Raw genomic sequence first — 13,837 nt, forward strand, 5'->3', positions numbered from 1 at the left:
AGAAAGTATGTAAACCATTATACATTTTGAAGTTATTTTCAAATTTTTGTGAAGTTTTGTAATGTAGTATTAACTGATCCAATTTAGAAGCCCATTTTATTTCTGGTAATAATAAAAAATGCCAATAAAAATGTGTTGTGAGCCGTTGCTCTGTTTTGATGTACAAAGTTGTGGCTACTATGTTGTAGAAAAATAAATCACCCCATTAAAACATTATCTAGTTCACTGCTTCTGAAACTTCTTTTCCACTCTTCTCTGTTACTTTAAAGTCTTCTTTCCTGTCACTGATTTCACAGATGTATGAATCTTTCCACTCTTACCTGTTCCAGATCACTATAAAATAACTCTCTACGTACTCTCCTGCTGAATGAATGTGGTCATTTGCAGTTATCTATTCCCCTTTAAATAAAAAGAGAAAATGACAAAAAGCCTTCATCCTCACTGCCCCACCAGAATACAGTTAACAAACCAAAATAACCTTGTGGAGTTAGTCAGTGCAGCCTGATGTTCCTCCAGAGTTTACCTTGCATGTTCAAGCACATTGATCCTGCACTCTCAGCCAAGCCCTTCTCTCATGCAGTCTCTGTGCTCTCTCTGTTTGCTGAGGTATTGTAGGGAATTGCTCCCCTCTCATATGGTTGCAGTCCATTTTTTTGTAGCCTGTGTTTGAACTGACCTGGTCTTTGGTAGTATGGAAACAAGGACAAAGGACTTTTTGTTCTTGTTGTGGGACTTTGTTTGTTAAGACTGGAGTACATCTTGTCCCATCTTACTGTTGCAGAAAATGAGAGAATGGGACAGAATTAAAACAAACAAATGTGGGTGTTTGAATTTTTTTTTTTCTTAATATTTTTCCAAGTCTGATGACAGCGACCTGAAGGCTTTTCTGTATCTTGGCAGTGGCTGATGGTAATATACCAGTAAAAGATAATAAGGAAAGTGTGGGATAGGGAAGTGGGAGGGTACAGGCATTTGGGGGGGAGGTAGTGGTGGTTTCTCAGAACAGTTTCCAAACTCTTACTTTGTGGTTCAGGGCTCCTGAAAGCAGGGTGGTGTCCTCTTAATTCAGAGATCTGGCTAGATTTTTGTATTTAATACCTTGTTCATTAGATTTTTATTTTCCACAAAATTACTATCATCTGCAGTATCCTGCACAGGGAGTTCTTGGCCTTGCCATCTCTTATCATTTAAGGACAAAACAACTAATGGTATTTTTGATTTCTTATATAGTTAGCAAGCAGCTTAAAAATTTTTTGTTTACCAGTACGTTAACAGCTAGAGTAACAAGCAACATCCTTTTAAAAATCACTACTAAAAATGTAATAATAATAATAATAATAATAAAAAAAAAAAACCAAGCCAAAACTAAACCTATCCCTCTAAGTTAAGTTCTGCATTCTGCTAGTCTATTGACTGTGGCACAGTCTTGGACCATTCTGTAGTTTGAGCTTCTTTCACTGTCTGTCTCAGTGCCCTCATCAACTTATGAATGGTAGACTGAAATCAGATGAAAGAGTTTGAAATGTTTTCCTCTAACTGCTTTCTTTGCTTCCTGAAATATAATTGGTATTTCAATAGGAAAGTTCAGTCTCCAGTTTGAGAATCATTAGGTTGGCCAAAATTACTGAGATGACTTGTATTTACAAAAGCTTGAAACTTCTAATAAACTTAAAACTAATCTTGTTTTTCAGACTGAAAACCTAGAGAACACAATAACCATACCAGATATCAGATTACATAGCAACCCTTCAGCTTTTAATGTTTACTGCAATGTCCGCCATTGTGTGTTGGAGTGGCAAAAAAAAGAAGCATCTGTATCCTTGGCATCAAAGAACAGTGTACAGAGTGGGGATTCAGACAGTGATGAAGAGGAAGAATCCAAAGAGCCACCTATTAAACTTCCAAAGGCAAGTAAATGGATACTGTTTACCATGTGCCATGTGTGTGATCTGAAGTTCGTATCTTCTCTGGAAGGAATAAAGAACAGTTGTAAACCAGCTGTTTAGAAAATAGCTGTAGTTTTATTTTTTGTGCATGTAGTCCAGAATAATCTGTTTTTATGAAGTAGGAATACCTAAGTTCCTGCACAATAATTAATTTTAAAGATGATTAAATAGCAAATAAGCATTCAAGTTGGACTCCTTTAGCAAGTACTTGTACTTGGAAGTAACCTACAGCCTCAAAAGTCTACACAAAATTTAAATAAGGCATTTCTTACATCTATTAGAGGATAATAGCTGGTAGCAATAAAGCGTGTGTTCTGCTTTGTCCCAAAAAAAAGAACAAATCTTCCTGATGTTGAAGTGGAGCTGGTGGAATGATTTCTAAGATGATTTTCCAGTTACATGTGTAATTGCAATAACTATCAATTACTGTTACTTTCTTAGTATTTTAGTCTTTCCCCTTTTTACCCTTAGGGCCTTTTCATACTAATCACTATAACTAATTAGTGATGCACATTAAGGTTTTGGACACTAGAGTGAAACAAAGTAGGTTTTTTTACTATTTACTAATTCCATTCTTATAGTAGGATTAATTGTGGAAAGTCAGAAATGATCTGCATAGGAGTAGATTTGTTCATGCTGATTTTCTTGTATTTTTTTTTAATTTGCTGATTCATTTGTACTACATAACTTCTGGGCATTCAATCTTGTCTTTGCTAGCCTATTAATGCTGAGTCCTTTTTCCTTTTGTTATTCTTCTGAGTCTAAAAAGTATATTCAGAGTAACTTTCCTTGTTGCTATCGCTCTAAAACCAAAACAAATAGGGAATTAAGAAAATCGAAACAGTGATTGCCTAGAATGTCCACTTTGCTTAGAAGATTACAATTTTGTATGTGGTTGTGTTTTGTGATGCAGTTTTTAAAAGGTGGTGGTTTGGAAAAAATTGTGTGGAAACCCTAGGAGGGAAACTTTCTGGAAAGAGAAAATCAGTGAGCTTTTGTTACATTTTACATGATCAGTACATGTACATGAAATGTTATATGTTATATTTAATACATTAATATAAAATACAGCAAATATACATGAATTGTATAATGAAAATCAGTGTGCTTTCAAGGTATTCCATTTTAGCAAAGAATTACAAAATATCAGAGAGTTTAAGAATTTTTATTGATTTGATAACAGCTTAGATGCTTCGTACACGTGTCTTTAGTAACTATTTAGGTAATATCTTAAACTTGAGGAAGTCAAGTTTTTATTTAGAATACATTTGGGAATTAAAAGTTGCTCTGTACTATTCCGATAATGAGATTGAGAACAATGATTTTCATAGATTTTAGAAGTGGCACAGACACAATTTGCTGGTCTTCAGATACTAGCAAAGTAAAGTTTGTATTTTGGTTGTATTCAAATAGTTTAGTAATTTGCTTGTTTGAAAATTTGGGATTTATATGACATACTTGGCTTTTATTAATTTATTTTTAGTTATTTTAGTACCTTTACTACTGATGGGGAATTCTTTTTACTTGAAATGTGGCAGGCTCATTTCTACTAATTTAATTTGCAGTTGCTTCCCCTCATGTCCCCCAGTACTAAACTTAACATTGGGTTATGGATGATCTGTAGAAGTCCTGTACTAAAAGGAAAAAATGTTGGATTAAGGTGTAAATAACTGGCAAAATATTCTTTGTTTCTTCAGTGACATACATTTTGCTCTTTAACCAATGAGTTTTAAACAAAAATGAATAATTCATGTTGTAATATAGAAGAAAGATAATTACTCTTAAGAAACTGACTTTCAATTTAAATTTTTTTTTAATGGCTGTAATTTTGTAGACAGAGTGGGTTTTCTCCCTGTAGATTCCGTGCATGTGTTTACCCCAACTCTATAGGAGATATGAAATGTGTAGTTTTCAAGAAATGCTGTTGCACTTAGAAGTCTTTATTTGTTTATGTATCCATTCCTCAAATATATAAATCAAATATTTGTAAATAAAATGGGTGGTAAAGTAAATTCTGAAAAACAGGGATCAAAATAAATTGAATGGCAGCAAAGACAGTTACAGGGCATCCAGTAGAACCTACAACTTACTGTCACGTTAAATCTATTTTAAGCATGAATTGACAGTTCTATTTACAATTCTGGTTGTTTACACATTTCATTCTTTTCCCTTAGATTTTATTTTATTCAAGGGTGAAACTATATTAAACACTCTTTATGTTGGAGCTCTGACAAAAACACTTAGTGAAGTTTTGAAGAAACAATTGCTTATTCATAATGAGTTATCTCTGCTCACTTTTCTTTCATACTCATTACATGTGGAGTTTGAGAAGGAAGCGAAAGGAACATTCACTGGAAAGAAGCATAATTGTAATCTCAGAATACTCAAGAATGCTAAAAGGGAAAGTTAGAAGTAACAGTGTTCTTACAGATGTTGTTATTAGTTAGCATAATGTATGTCAGTGATGAATATGTATGGAGTTTTAGTGAAAAGTAATTAATCTCTGTTTTTTATATTGTCACAAGATGAATCTCAGGCTTTGAAGGGAAAAGCACTAGTACTGCCAATATCAGCTGTTAAAGGTATCATTACTTGAGGTAGGAAGTCAGGTTGCAAACCAATTCTAGCTTGCTGGCTCACATTAATAAGCAAGTAAAGGAACAAGAGAGGTCTGTCAAAGGAAGTGAATTTGATAGAAATTAGAAGGGCTCAGAGGCACAGTTTGTATTATGACATTGTCCAAACACTTCTTAAGTTTCCATATTTCTCAGGGAACTGTTGCTCTGGTTAGACATGCTCTTTCATATAATGATGTTACTTCTGTGTAATATTTAGATCATTGAAGTAGGATTATGTGAAGTCTTTGAACTGATAAAGGAGACAAGATTTTCTCATCCATCCTTGTGTCTCAGAAGCCTACAAGCCCTACTTAATGTGCTTCAGGGTCAGCAACCAGAAGGCCTACAATCAGAGCCTCCTGAAGTCTTAGGTAATGTCACATCTCCTACTGTATTTGCATAATATACATCTGTTATTGTATTGAACAGAGAAAATGGTTTCTAGCAAGTATTAGTGAGAGATGCTTATTCTCAACACACCAACTTTAATCTAGTGTGTAAATTTACGGTGTATGTAACCAGTGCTTTCTCAAGATTAGTCATTTGCAGAACAGGAATGCTGGCATGTAGAGGTGTGCATATATATAAAGGTTATACTTTATTGCTGTTTAATGCAGAATTTCACTGAAAAATAGTAAGCCTTACAATCTTACATTGTAATGAGCTTGTCTTACCAAAGTTATAAAATACTTGGTCTTATTGCAAAGAATTTGTCTTGCCATCTGCTGTTGTGATCTCTAGTTAAGCTATTTAATGTTGTAATTTATATAAAGTTGCTAAACTAAGTGTCAGAATTTTTGCTTTTATTTCTTCTGGCCATTCAGCAGTTTCCCTGAAAAATCCCTTTGCTTTTAAAGATAGTGAAAATAAAAGTTGAACCCCTGATGGCTTTGAATTTATTCTGTCCTTTATGTTAAAATCCAGTTCTCCTTCACTAATAGGTTTTACTGGTTTATAGAACTGCAAAGAAGGCTAAGCTGTAGCATCTCTTATTTAAAAATAATTTTAAAAATCCATCTCAAGATTTCCTATGTATGTTTTCCTATGCTATGGCTCAGTAGTATTCTGTTTCCAGAGCTGATAGTAATTTGCTACAGAAAGCTTTTGGTTTGTTTTGATGGAGATTATTAAAAGCTACAAAGGTGGCCTCGTTTTGATTACTGCCATAGTGGTTGTATGTACTATGTATCCATTATGAAATGAATTTCTGTTCACACCTTGGTTATTACAGATGTTCAGCTGCTAAATGGTGGTTGAGGCACATGATCAAAATAATTTTTAAGCTTTGATTTGAAATGGTCGTTTCTGAGAAGCGGGATGTATTTCAACATGGGTAGTGGTCAAAAAGATTAGACAAGGTTGGTCAAGACCTACACATCTCAGTGATGAAGTGGATTGAATAGGCAGGCTAAGTAATTCCTTCTGACTCATTTTTTATCTATTTATTCCATTATTATTTTGCATATCTACAAAATATATTTATTAATATATTTTATTCCATTTATTCCTGGAACAGAAGGACTTAGTTTTTCTTATTTTCCAGCCATTGTGATTATCAAGACTCAAGGTTTTCTGTCTGAAAAGAATGAAAAGTTTAGGCTGTTGTAGGCCTATTTAAATAGGCTTTATTTTCTTTCTGAAAATAGGATTAAACTTAATGGCTGAGCAAAGATCTATCATGTATTTCTTAATTTCATAGTTTAAATTCCCATTGACTGGCAGATTGCTTGGAATGGCTTTGTGACTTGTCTGTGTAATTGCTGTGTTTTATCTGCAGAATCCCTGTTCCAGCTTCTTCTGGAGATAACTGTTCGTAGCACGGGAATGAATGACAGTACAGGACAGTCCTTGACAGCACTTTCCTGTGCTTGCCTCTTCAGTTTGGTAGCAGCGTGGGGAGAGACAGGAAGAACCTTGCAAGCAATCTCTGCTATCCTCACCAATAATGGCAGCCATGCTTGTCAGACTATTCAGGTCTTTCACTAAAACTTCTTTGTATCTGGGAATTTATGTAGATGATGTGTACTTGAGTTCTAAGATCTAGTGTATAAATCCAGTTAGATTTTTTTGCCTCACTGTTTTTGAAATAGGAGTAACTTTTTGTGTCTCTTGAGTTGAGATAGAACAGAAAATGCAACATTTAAAAAGCAGTCATGTTTTTCACTCACTATTTCTTTTGCTGTTTAGGTGCCAACCATTTTAAACTCTCTTCAGCGGAGTGTACAGGCTGTTCTGGTGGGCAAAATCCAAATCCAAGACTGGTTCAGTAATGGGATAAAGAAGGCAGCCTTGATGCACAAATGGCCATTGAAAGAAATATCTGTAGATGAAGATGACCAGTGCCTGCTTCAGAGTGATGGTTTTTTCCTGTATCTCTTATGTAAAGATGGACTTTACAAAATTGGCTCTGGATATAGTGGGACAGTGAGGGTAATGTGACTTCTTGTCTGATGAATGATAGTTAATATTTTAACTTTTATGATGTCTTGTTGCCATTGAGAATCTTTTGTAGCTTACTGATGATAGGTTCTTCTACAGTTGGTCTAAATTATTCTGATTATGAGAATTTTACAGCATTTTCTTACATTTTTCTCTTCTCAATATGGTTGAAGACATTGTTATTTAGATTGTGAATGATTGTGTAAAATAGTTGCTGATATTTGTTAAAATAAAAATACTGACTGGAGGGTTTTCTGTATTTCAGGGCCATATATACAATTCTACATCCCGCATCAAAAACAGAAAGGAAAAAAAGTCTTGGTTAGGTTATGCTCAGGTAAGTGAAAACTTAAACCACAAAATTTGTGCCCCATCTACCACGAGTAATTTAAATAGACCTTGTCCTAGAGTAAGCTTACATGGATACTGTATTGTTCTTTGGCTTTTGTTCTTTCTAAAAAAATTTTTTGGTACTAACATTTAAATTGTGGAAGATGAAAAAAATTTGATGGCACTTGGCATATAGAAAGGAGTAACAAAAAGTGTCACCATGTCATGGTTGTTGTGTTGTTACTGTAAGATTCCTTAAAATATGACAAACACAGATTTATGAATTGTACTGTCAACTGATATGTCCTTCTAAAGTAATGAAGTTGGTGGATGTGCAACTGTGCTGCTGTAGAAAAATGGTGTAAAAAAAGTAGTTGAAATACCTATCTATGAAAATTAACTGATTTTTAAAACATTGGCAGTAAAGTAAGTGCTGTTCTGTGCATTGAGAAGTGTATAAGCCATAAGTTGACATAATTGTTGACCTTACCACTGCACTTAGCTGTATTTGGATGTTTTTGTCTTTTAGAGTTAGTTTCTGGAATATGGACCAGCTTTTCTTATACCTTGGCAATTGGTTGTAAAAACAGTTTTTAGAATTCTGTTACTACCGCGGAGTGCTCTATTTAAAAAAACAAAACCAACCAAACAAAAAGAGAATACAGAGAAAAAACCCCAGAAAAACAAAAACAAACCCCAAGCCAACAAGCAACCAAACTCATTTCACAGAGAATAATGAATTTGCTTCATTTTTAAGCTACTGAGCAATTTTAATTGTATGTTTATGATAAACTGAATGATCTCATTGTCTCAATGTGCAATTAAGTTTACTCCTTCCCATGCTTCTGAATTAATATTGTTATTTACAAATGTGTATTATATTATTATCAAAAATATGAAATCTGGTTTTGTTCAGTATCAAAACAGAGGATCACCAAAAGGTGTACTTGGAGCACTACAAATGTATGTGGATGCATTTACTTAAGAGCCTGCTTTACCAGTTTGGAAAGAGGGAGGTTCTGTACAGCTTCCCTATATAAAGTTACACATTTGGACATCCTGTACATAGCTATAAATATATTTGACATTCTTATTTGAGTGCCTCTGCTGGTTGTATGCACTCACATTGTGACTGTACCCAATGGCATTACTAGTTGCAAAAGTGTCACTCTGGGGCTGTGTTTATAGGAAGATGTGTAACTTGCATTTATTGCTAAGTATATATCTGTAAGAGAGGTAAGATGTGCCCTTGTTCTCATTTCACTTCAGAAAATGCTTGGTTAAGTCAGCTCAAATTTAAGTGTTTTTTCTTACTTCATCATGTGAATAATTTTAGACTGAAGCTTTTCTGTCTACTTCAGTGTTCCTTATTAATTTTATCCTAGTTTGCGTGGGTTTGTTTTTCCTCACGGATGTTGATTTATCCAAGAAAATTCAAGTACTTAGTTGTACGGAAGAGGCTTGCTTGAGTTTTCTGTTGATGTTAGGTAATTGTAATTAGGGCCTCTGACTCTTTGAAAAAATGAAGTTATCCTGAGGTTAAGCCTTAGAGACTTAGCCCTGGAAATGCATCCATTTGTTGATTTGTGTAGAATTCCCACCTGAGGCCAGTCATGCTTCAAGCAACTGCAAGCCATTGTCATGTCCCCTGGTATGACAGTGCTGTTGTCAGAATTGTTCCTTAGTCATTATTGATATTGATTGGCCTCTGCAACCTTCCTGTAAGTGAATATTGCTTTGCTTGGCCTCAGTCACCTTCAATGAGTATGTTCATAAGTGCCCTTAAGTAATCTTTTTCCTTTTATATCAAAAGTGCTTTCAAAGTGTAAATTCTCAAACTGTGTTTCTACTCGCCTCCCTTAAAGTCTTTTAAGGGTTCAAGTTATTGTAGGATAGAAAAAAATAGAGGACCGAAGCTGCCATATTGCCTCTCTTATGGACCTGTATTCATAACACAAAAGTGGGGGCAAATGCAACCTATCTAATTTAAGCAACAGCCATTTATTTGACTGTGTTTAGAAGAAAACTCAAAGTTCTAGGTGTAAACAGTAAGCCTCAAATATGAGTGTCAGGTAGGTACAACTTTTAACCAAGAAACCATCTGAACTGGTGACTGAATCAAACCTTTAAAAATGAATGTATGAATGAAGTTACTGTTTTGGTATACCAATGGAGACTTCTTGATGGTGGCTGCTGGCCAGAATAGGCAAATTTGGGGATATGGAGCTGTTCTACACATGGAGAAATAGAAAGAGGAAATCATTAGTCCTGAATATCTCCTTTCCCCTAGGGTTGGCTAGAAACTGGGATACGAAGAGCCTAAGAACTCAGTGTATGCAATCTTGTGTTGTGGCAGCTTTCACTGAAATCACCTAAACTTGGTGTGAATTTATTTGAGGAAAGGATAAATACATGGAGTCTTCTTAGTGTGGGAATCAAAGTAGTTAACATTTTTTAAAACTCTCTAGTTTTTAATATACCTATTAATATTTATTAATGATCACTTCTTTATAGGGCAATATATGTATCCCCTTCGTGGAATTCCTGTGGATCTTTTATTGATTTGGAAAGTGGAGACAGGAACATTAGTTTTTCCTGTGGCTTTTAACAGTAATTGTATATGCGTATGAATAGCAGAATTACTATGTCTTCAAAAGCTGTGTATGAGTTTCAGCATGTTGATCTACAGTATTTAGAAAGTATAGAGGAAGTCAGTCAATTTTCTGGTTTTTATTGCAGAATTTAACCAGTGGAAAAAAGTTGATTAGCAAAGTGAAGGAAGTCTGATGTAAAAGTAAAAGGTTTCAAAGTTTTTAACTTAAAATAATGGTTAATTTTTCTCCCTTTTGACAATATCCTTGGATGTATTTAAGAATATTTTCATACCAATCTATATATTCTTACTCTTACCAGGGTTATTTATTATATAGAGATGCGAATAATCACAGTATGACAGCCATAAGAATAAACCCAGAAACTTTGGAACAAGACGGTACAGTTGCTTTGCCAGGTATGAACCTCCAGATATGAGAAGATTGTTATAATTAACTGTTTACATGCTATGTATTTTTAGGTAAGATGGAGAGAAATTGAGATAGATTTTGGCATCACAAAAAGGCTGCTTTTTTGTGATTTAGGTTTGCTGCATTAGACCAGCTGCAGCATTTCATTCAGAGATCTTGCATGTTACTCCAACTACTGGAAGAATACTTTACCATTTTAGTGTGTGGTCATCTTAGTATAAGGAATCCAAGAACTTAATGTCTGTCTTAAAGAATGTCTATCTTTTTATTTCTTTGTCCTTTGAACTTGATATGACTTTGTTTCCAGTATGTCTTACATGTAATTAGTTACAAACTATGACCAAAAGAATTTTGTTTTCAATATAGATAAAAATGTATCATAAAAAACAAAGGAGGCTAGTAAGGAGTAATGGACCATGCTTCTGATACTTACATTTATTTGTTTTAGAATTTTTGGTAGCTTTGATTTTTGTTTGTTTGTGGGCTTTTTGTTTTGTTTTTTTAATGCAGAGCAGCCTCATAACTTGGGTCTCTGTTTAGATTCTTTTCATAAGTGGTACTCTTGTATTTCAGCCCTTGAACTTTGCTGTTTTACTTTCTGCACTTCTACACATTTATCACAGTGTTATTTTGTGAGCAGATAAGCCCTTGTTCATTTTGCTAGGACAAATTTCAAGTGGTACACTTCTAGTTATTATCCTTTCCCATTAGAAGGAAATAAAGGTGGGGTGAAGGTATGTGATCAGTCCTGAGGAAACCTGATTAGGTACATAACTCTTTAGTAGTGGCTGCCCCACTGTAATCTTAGTAATGACTTGCAGTGTGTTGTAGTTCTATCAAAATCCTAGATAGATAGAGCTGGAGGGCAGTAACCTTGCTAACAGCTGAAAACTGATTTGACTCCAATTATTTCCTCATAGTTGGTATGATATGCAGACATGGCTCTCTCTGGACTTAATCTCTTTCAAATGCCTGGGCTGGTGATAATGCCTTTAAATAAGGTATTTATTCGTACAGGGATGTGTAGGAGATTAGGAGTTGATTAGTAGATGTGATTAGGAGTTCATCCTATCTGTCACATGACCTTGGAAAACTCAGTGAACTAGAATGTTACTGTCCTTCCTTGGCAATAGGATCCACCAGCTTAAGGAAACCACAAACTTGTATTTCAAAGGGCAATCTTTCCACTCTGGTAGGCCATCTAGCAAATCTGACAATGTATCTGGAACTGCCAGGCTGTGTGTGTGTTAACATTCTTGTATGCAGTGCCTTTGCCAAGCTTCATGCACTGTTCCTTGAGCTGTGGATCTGTCTTCCCTGATAAAAGAATTCCCCCAAGTTATGTGAGATTATCTAGGTGATTGGACCTGAATTTGCAGAGATTTTTGACCTTGACTGTTTCTTTAATAGTAATGCTTACTGTGTACACTAGAGAAAGATGGCTGTGTACAGCAGAAGAAGCTGAAATTCTCTGACATGTGGTTTCATTATTCTTTGAAGTTGCATGTGATTATCTTGGAGCTCAGGACTGTTTGCTTAGTCTGAAAAGTTCTGCTCACTGAGGGTAACCTAGACAAATTCAAGAGTACTTACAAGTTGGCACAGGTCACACTACATGAATACAGAAGGTGGTGCTTAAGAGTCAGCCTCTAGGGCTCTCTTGAGCCTCTGGGGAGGCTGTGATTAAAAGATATCTGTAGCTATGTCCTTTAAGTAAAAAATAGACCATTTCTGTTACAGTAATCTCAAGAAAGAAAGACTAGTATTGTCCAAAGTCAAATTGAGTAAAGCTGCAGTTGATCATTCTTGCTAGCTGAGACATTATACTACCCTATTTTTCAGATATGATATTTACTTTTCATTTTCTACTGTCTCTGTGTTTAATGTTGAACCTGGATGTTAACTAATCTAGTGCTAATTTTTAGGAAGTCATCTGAAGAACATATATTTTAAAAAAACCCCAAAATACAAAATCACATTTCTGTTCCATTTTTTCTCTCTGAAAACACCTACCAAACACACAAACTACCCTCAAAAATGTTTACTGAGAGTCTCACCTCTACTTGAAATGACTGAAGAAATAGATCAAATGTAATATGGACCCAGTGATGGCCAGAATATCCTGTTTCCTTGACAGATCTGCTTATGTAGTTTTCAGCTGTTCAGAGGATCTTAATACTTGCTGACTTCCTGTAGTCTTTCAAAAAGGTCATTTAGATTATTGTTGGAACTTCTACTCACTGATAACTCTTTTGTTTGGTTGGTAATATCACTTTGCAGCATAGAGAATTAGTAACATGAGCTGACTTCAGACATTAAATCCAAGATTATTTTCAAACTTCGGTGTATCTGCCATTTTCCCACCTGCTTGCTGCTTACCCTCTCCAGTTCATACGTGTGTGTGCTCTAAGGGAGAGGTTGTCTATTTTAGGTCTTTAACTTCAAGTTGTGGGAATTGAATGTGTATTCTGTTCTTGGTAAGACACTGCAGTGGACTGGACAGTATAGCAGGAAAAAATAAACAACTTTATGGGTGTTTTTTAACGTACATTATTTTTAATAAAACACTCCACTTAGCTACTGAAAAATAGCAAACTTGCTGGTTATGCTGGAAGGGTATTTATATGTGCTTCATTTAGAATTAAATTTGTTGGATAAAATAACTGATACCGTATCTAGGTTATGAAGCAGATATTTAACATGTAAACAGCTGTTCTGTAGTATTTTTGGAAGAGATCTCTTTTCTTGTGTATAATCAATGAAGCAAGCACCTTACAAGCTATGTAATGCCAGTCTCTTTGTTAGTAGCTCCATCAGCAGAGCAAGAAGGGAATAAGAAATGGTATAGTGACATATTTTTAAATTTGTCAAGAACGAATTTTTGTTTTTCCCCTAATGTGGATGGAATTTTTTCCCTACCTTTTTTCTTGGAAATTGACCTGTTTTCAATAGCTATGTAATGCACTCAAGTATGTGCTTTATTGTTTTCCAAAACCCCAGATTTTTGCAGAAGTTATCAACAATGGAAAAATTGGATTAAAAATTAAATTTTTTGTTCTTTTTCATTAATTTCTGTGGATTTTGTATGCTGGTCTGCGTAAAGTTATCTTTAAAGGTAATGGCCCTTAACAAATAAAAAAATTCAAAAAAAAAAAAAAAAAAAAAAGTCTTTGGGGAAGGAGAGCAGCTAACACTTTCAGAAAGTTAGAGTTTAGTTGTGTTGTAATAGTTCTGATTAGCCCTCACAAGTGAACATGTTTTACAGCTACATCTTGGGCAAGACCCTTACATTTAATTTCATACAATGGTAAAGTGCTGTAATAACTCCTAAAGTGACAAAGGAATATTGGAGCTCCCAAAGCAGCTTTGGGTGGGTGAGGAGATCCTAGCATAAAATCAAGTGTTACAAGACTGGTGTTTTGTCTCTAAACAGACTGGAACTCTCATAGTCTGATTGTAATGAGAATGAGTTAGACAGAAG

At 34.8% G+C, this 13,837-nt stretch overlaps 1 protein-coding gene across 1 annotated transcript in view; it reads left to right on the forward strand.

Moving 5' to 3' along the window:
• MYCBP2 (MYC binding protein 2) overlaps positions 1-13,837 on the forward strand; it is a 173,933-nt gene that overhangs the window by 31,971 nt on the left and 128,125 nt on the right. Inside the window, exons 3-8 of the mRNA XM_030469141.1 lie at positions 1,692-1,907; positions 4,782-4,935; positions 6,342-6,538; positions 6,752-6,994; positions 7,269-7,340; positions 10,247-10,343. Coding sequence (XP_030325001.1) covers positions 1,692-1,907; positions 4,782-4,935; positions 6,342-6,538; positions 6,752-6,994; positions 7,269-7,340; positions 10,247-10,343 — 979 coding nt within the window. The remainder of the gene's footprint in view (positions 1-1,691; positions 1,908-4,781; positions 4,936-6,341; positions 6,539-6,751; positions 6,995-7,268; positions 7,341-10,246; positions 10,344-13,837) is intronic.

This window comes from Calypte anna, chromosome 1, assembly GCF_003957555.1.
Source record: "Calypte anna isolate BGI_N300 chromosome 1, bCalAnn1_v1.p, whole genome shotgun sequence".
Taxonomy (NCBI): domain Eukaryota; kingdom Metazoa; phylum Chordata; class Aves; order Apodiformes; family Trochilidae; genus Calypte; species Calypte anna.